This window comes from Arachis stenosperma, chromosome 3 (assembly GCF_014773155.1).
Source record: "Arachis stenosperma cultivar V10309 chromosome 3, arast.V10309.gnm1.PFL2, whole genome shotgun sequence".
Taxonomy (NCBI): Eukaryota; Viridiplantae; Streptophyta; class Magnoliopsida; order Fabales; family Fabaceae; genus Arachis; species Arachis stenosperma.
The window spans coordinates 59,947,624-59,954,139 of NC_080379.1; the positions used below are offsets into that span (position 1 = coordinate 59,947,624).

The 6,516-nt window shown below is 32.9% G+C and overlaps 1 protein-coding gene across 1 annotated transcript; it reads right to left on the reverse strand.

The window, feature by feature from the left end:
* Window positions 1-3,257: 3,257 nt before the first annotated feature.
* LOC130966173 (uncharacterized) lies at window positions 3,258-5,093 on the reverse strand. The gene is made up of 4 exons (XM_057890943.1): window positions 4,758-5,093; window positions 4,230-4,391; window positions 3,502-3,585; window positions 3,258-3,266 (listed from the first exon to the last, which is right to left on the reverse strand). Exons 1-4 carry the CDS (start codon window positions 5,091-5,093, stop codon window positions 3,258-3,260), a joined length of 591 nt encoding a protein of 196 aa, XP_057746926.1.
* Window positions 5,094-6,516: the final 1,423 nt, after the last annotated feature.

Below are 6,516 nucleotides of genomic sequence, written 5' to 3' on the forward strand. Positions count from 1 at the left end.
TTTGAGTATTTCTTGCTGTGGATTGTGAGTTTTTGCCTATAAACCGCGAAATTCAACAATATTATGTTTGGATTATTGATATTTATTTTTTAATTTCTTTATTTTCTACACAAAAAATGATAAAGAGATAGAATAAATTAATAACTTTTAATAAGTTTTAATGTATTGATATTTTTTATCCCATTGTATTTTATAACTACTTTGGTTATAAGAGATTAATATAGCTAATTTGGTTTGAATTTTATTAATGTAATACTAATTTTTATTAATTGATTTTTTTAAATAATATTTACAGATTTTTGTCAATATTTTTTATTGTTTTTGGAGTGCATTAGAGTATGTGTAAAAGCACATGCCAGATTTTTTTTAATTTGATAGGGATATAGCCACGCTTTAAAAGCGTGGCAATAGGTCCATATTTCTTCGATTATTGACACACTTCAAAAGCGTAGTTATATCTTTCACTTTTTGGTACGCTTTTAAAGTGTACCGATAGGTTAATACATATAGCCACGTTTTTAAGTGTGGCACAAAAGAAAACGTGCCGATAGATCCACAAAAGCGTGGCGATAGAGCATGGCACGCTTGCCGATGTGACCCTTTCAAAAGTGTGCCGATAGCTCAAAAAACGTGGCGAAAAACTGTCGGCACCCTTTTTAGCACTTTTCAACACACTCTAAAAGCATGGCAGAAAGCTTATTTTCTTGTAGTGAAGTTTTCTGTGGCTTTTATCAACTATTGTTGGAAAAATAATAAAAACTCACTAATTTAGATGGTATAAATATATGAGAGGAAGATCGATAAAATATCTATTTAGGAAGATAGATGACACGAGCGATAGACGTACAAGAGGTGAAAAATAATAAAAAAAATTAAGAAGACCATACATGAAGTGATCAAAAGAGATCTATATGTAAACAATTTTACTATAAATATGATACGCGATAGAATTCAATGACGCCGTCTTCTAATGCATATAAATAACCATGCCTAATGGGATAAGATTTTATTATATTGTTGTTGTATTTTTTAAAAAGTTTAATTACTTTGTTGGTTGTTATAATTTTATTAAATTTATAATTAGATCTTTATATATTTTTTTTCTTTCAATAAAAAGGTACCTTCCTTTTAATTTTATAATTAGGTCTTTATCAGTGTAAAAAAAAATTAGAATTAACAGAATATTTGTTACAAATTAAAAATTCCCATAACTAAGAATTTTAGATCTTTTAAAAAATATTTTGTTAATTTAATCATTTTTAACATAAAAAAGATCTAATTAAAAAATAAAAAATAATATAAAAATTAAATTATAAAAATATATTTAAAAATTTAATTATAAATTTAATAAAATTATAAAGACTAATATAATAATTAAACCTATCTAAAATTATTTATCCATGTATTTGTTTTAGCTAACACCGTAAACATATTATATTTTAGTGCGTCTATCACATCTTTGATAAGACATTGTTAAGCACCAAAGATATATATTATAAGAAGCATATTATTACATGCACTACAAAAAAAAAGGTCTATGGTCACGGTAAAAAACCGTGACCATAGCTAGTAAAAAGGGTGACCATAGATCTATGGTCACGGTTTTGGACCTATGGTCACGGTTTTTTACCGTGGTCTATTCTCTCGTGGCCATAGGTCTATGGTCACGGTTTTTTTATCTATGGTCACGGTTTCTATGGTCACGGTTTCAATTTTCAAATTCTGACACTTTAGGCCACGTTTTTTCACCGTGACCATAGGTTAATCTATGGTCACGCGTAAAAACCGTGACCATAGCCTTATCTATGGTCACGGTTTTTGCCGTGACCATAGCTCTATGGTCACCCCACCTTAAAACCGTGACCATAGCCTTATCTATGGTCACGGTTTTTGCCGTGACCATAGACTCTATGGTCACCCCTCCTTAAAACCGTGACCATAGCCTTATCTATGGTCACGGTTTTTTCCGTGACCATAGCTCTATAGTCACCCCACCTCAAAACCGTGACCATAGCCTTATCTATGGTCACGGTTTTCACTGTGACCATAGCCTCTATGGTCACCCTTCCTTAAAACCGTGACCATAGCCCTATCTATGGTCACGGTTTTTCGCCGTGACCATAGCCTCTATGGTCACCCCCATCTTAAAACAGTGACTATAGCCTTATCTATGGTCACGGTTTTTCACCGTGACCATAGCTTATCTATGGTCACCCCACAAAACCGTGACCATAGCCTTATCTATGGTCACGGTTTTTACCGTGACCAAAGCCTATTTTTTTTTATGAGATTTTTTTTAAAGCATAATGACATCCCAAAATGATGATGATCACAAAATAAATCTAAAAATAAAAAATGATAATCAAAAATTAAGATAAGTTATGATTAAAGTAACCAGCTAACATATCAATATAGTTGAATGAATACACTTGTCTCAATCGTAGTTTCATACAGTGATATATACACTAACACTAAGTAGACACTATTAACAAAATTGTTCCACAGGCGTAAAAGCAATACAATTTAGACTCTGCCAGGATAGATTGTTTCTGGTATTGCTATTCTTTCTTCTCAACGCTCAAGAACTTTTATTTCAGCCACTTAAACATTTGAAAGCTCAACACCTGCTTCATTAACATGCAAAGTAAAGTCACATTAGACATAAACACCTACATTTATTCTTCTTCAACTTAGGAAAAAAAAACATATCATTAAAACATATATACATCACACATATAATAGCTAGTACACACTATACAGCACACATCCACATCATAGTATATGACACATCATAAAACAATATAAAGTACTTGAAGAGATAGTTGTATAAACCCTAATTTTCAAGTTTCTTCTTCTCCTCAAATTTACAAATTTACTTTGTTCAAGCTGCAAAGAAATTATTAAAGCATGTTTTGTTCAAGCTGCAAGGAAATAGTGTAACTTGTGTGTCACTTGATATTTTATATATAAAATGCAACTACTTTCAACTATTTATAAGCCAACTGAACTAACATGGTTTCATGTGCATTTTAGTCAATATCTTACTAAAAACCCTAAGAGCATCACCATTCAATCATTCCCTTAAATACCTCTTTTTTCCAAATAAAAGAAAAGTGACATGTCATGTGGATGTAACTTTGGTAGACTGTCACTCAATAGTTTAATTATTATAATCCCTCATGGTTTAAGCATGGTAGTTATTGTTGAAATAACAGTAGCACCAAGCAACCAAAAAGAAAAAAAAGGATTCATGCGCATCAGTATATCTATAATAACATAATATCAAGACATGTAATGGGTATTATAAAGATAACATAATTCAGATATCTATAATAACAATGATATCCAAACTTTTCTCAATATGAAAGTTGCTCAAGAATTGATAATTTTAACACAAATTTAAAATTTACAACATATTTGACATAAATAACATTTTTAGGCATGTAGCTATTATATTTGGCTTCTTAATAACCATGTACTTCCAAATTGTAGGAAACTTACCACATTATCTAGTTCAAGCATCTCTACATATCTCTTTTTCGATACATCGTTACTTGAAGTGGCCCTTTCAATAGAAGCAGGATCCTGAGACATATAATCCTTGATTAGCTTAATGAATAAACCTCATACTTATTTAAAAGTGTCAGCCATAAATCTTGATGATATATTACAGAAGGAAAAAGTTAACACAACATACAACTTCCCACTACCTAATCCTTCTATGAGTATATAAGAATACATGATAAAATGGGGATTTCTAATCTCATCAAAAAGTAACAGAGCCTATCAATGAAAAAGAAAGAATTTTAAGCCATACAGGAAAATATTATCTTGCAAGAGTATAGAAGCATACAGGCCATACAGAAAATACTCCCATGTCCCACAAGAGTCATCTATACCCTTCTAATATGAATGTAATAGATATTTTACACAACCTTGGAGCAAATTCGACTATCAACTCAAATTACTCTGAATCAAAACTTGGCCAAGACCTTCAATTCAAAATTAATGTTAAGGATGCGATATAAGCTTGGGTGGGATCAAAGATGATAAATAATATGGACAAGAGAAAAAATAGTATCGGTAGAACTTAGAAGTAGTTATAAATTTTAATAAATGGAATACCTTCAACTAACAGCTATACTAACTTTCTTCGCATGCTATGTTGGTCAGGCTCAGTAACAGATTTGACAAAATGAAAATAATATTGAACACAATGGAAAAGTTACATACTTTGAAAGGGCAAGGAACAAGCATGCCAATAAATCCTCTGTCAAATCAGCAGCTCTAATTGTGTACAAGGCATTCTTGAGTCCACGTGAAACAAGATAATTCTGAGTGTCCTTCGATAAAGAATATCCCTTGTACACACTAACAGGAGGATCACATACCTGAAAGGCAAGACAATAACACAATGGGAAAAGTCAATACCTCATTCTCAATAGCCTTTGAATATTCCTTCTACATTTCACTATTGTCATGGGAGACAAGAACCACAAACAAAACAACCACATAAATAGCCACTAGTGTCCTGTCCAATAAAACAGATAAAGTAACCACACCACCCATTGTAATCATGCAGAGAAGAGAATAATTATCTAAAAAGGGGAAACAACAAAAAGTAATTCGAATAGCAGCAACAATAGAAACTAATTGTTAGAAACATGAATAAGAGAGCATTATAGAGAAACTAGTTGTTAGAAACATGAATAAGAGAGCATTATAGATAATATAGGGTTCCAAAAGAGAATAATTACAGAGGATCCAACTTGAGACTGGCAATCAACGAGTGTATCATATACTCCAACGATGTCCCCTTTTCGGACCACAAAGAAGGTGACCTTCTCCTCGTGCTCCATAACAGACGCCACAGGTTCAGGCTCCACCACCTTCTTCTTGCAGCCTTTCTTGGCAGAGGAGGAGGAGTAGCAGCAGCAGCCAGAGGGAAACCTAGCGAGCACGAATTGAGAGCGGGGAGAGAGAGTAGGAGGAAGAGTTAGCTTAATGGGGAAGTTGCAGAGGGAACGACGGCTGGATAGGAAGCGAGCGAGGATGGCGACAGTGTAGGATGAGAGGTTGGAGAAGCAGTTCATGACACAGCTGCAGGGTTAGTTGCAACCGATTCCCTGCTTCTTCTCAGCTCGATCGCCCTCACTCTCCCTCTCTTCCTTGCAAGCATCGACTGCGCCGGCGGCTGCCAGCTCCGTCGGCGCCGTCTCCTTCCTCCTCCCTCTCTTCCCTTCTCCGTTTTCCCTCTCTCTCTCTGCGTTTCCGTGGGTGTGTGCGTGTGTTACCGTGAGTAGGGGGCGTTGAGGGTTTGTATTTTGGGAAATTAGGGATTTGGGGGTTTAGGGTTAGGGATTGTGATTTTAAATTTGGGAATTAGAGTTTAAAATTAAGAATTTTATAAAAAAATTTGGATTGAATAGATATTTTGATAAAATTGATGGATAGAATAATAATTTTAAATTAAATATATTCTATTAAAAGGGTAAAGTATACTTTTTGTCTTTGAAGTTTGACAAAAATTTTAAAAATACCCCTAAGTTTTATTTTGTTTCAATTTTGTCCCAAAAGTTCTCGATTTGCATCAAATATATCTCTATCGGCTAAATTTTCAAAAAAATTAAGATCAATTTAACAATAATACATGAAAATTATGTTTGATTTGCTTGTGTTGAGGGTTCTTCTTATGAAATTGTTGTTGAATTGGTCTTAAATTTTTTGAAAAATTAGCTGTTAAGGATATATTTGATGCAAATTGAAAATTTTTGGGACAAAATTGAAACAAAATAAAATTTAAGGATATTTTTAAAACTTTTGTCAAACTTCAGGAACAAAAAATATACTTAACCCCTATTAAAAATATTTTAAAATAAATCATATAAATTATTATTAGTTTTTAATTATTAAAATTTTAAATTTTAAATATATGAAAAACTCAAAAATTAATTATTTTTATTTATATTTAATAATTAATTTTTTTAATTTAAAAAATTAATTTTTAGTCAATATTTAAAATTTAATTATTAATAAAATTATATACTAATTTTATAAAAAAATATAAAATAATATATTATTTTTAAAAATTAATCATTTTGTGACAAACCGTGACCATAGACTCTTTTAAGTCACTCTCAAAGTCGTGACCATAGACCCTTTTAGGTCACCCTTCCGAAAAACCGTGACCATAGACCCTTTTTGGTCACTGTAAAAAACCGTGACCATAGACTCCTTTAGGCCACCCCCAAAACCGTGACCATAACCCTTTTAGGCCACCCCCAAAACCGTGACCATAGATCCCTTTAGACCACTCCCCAAAATCGTGACTATAGACCCTTTTAGGCCACCCCCAAAACCGTGACCATAGACCCCTTTAGGTCACCCCCCAAAACCGTGACCATAGACCCTTTTAGGTCACCCTTTTTTGAAAAACCGTGATCATAGCCCCCTTTTGGTCACTGTAAAAAACCGTGACCATAGACCCCATTAGGTCACCCCCAAAACCGTGACCAT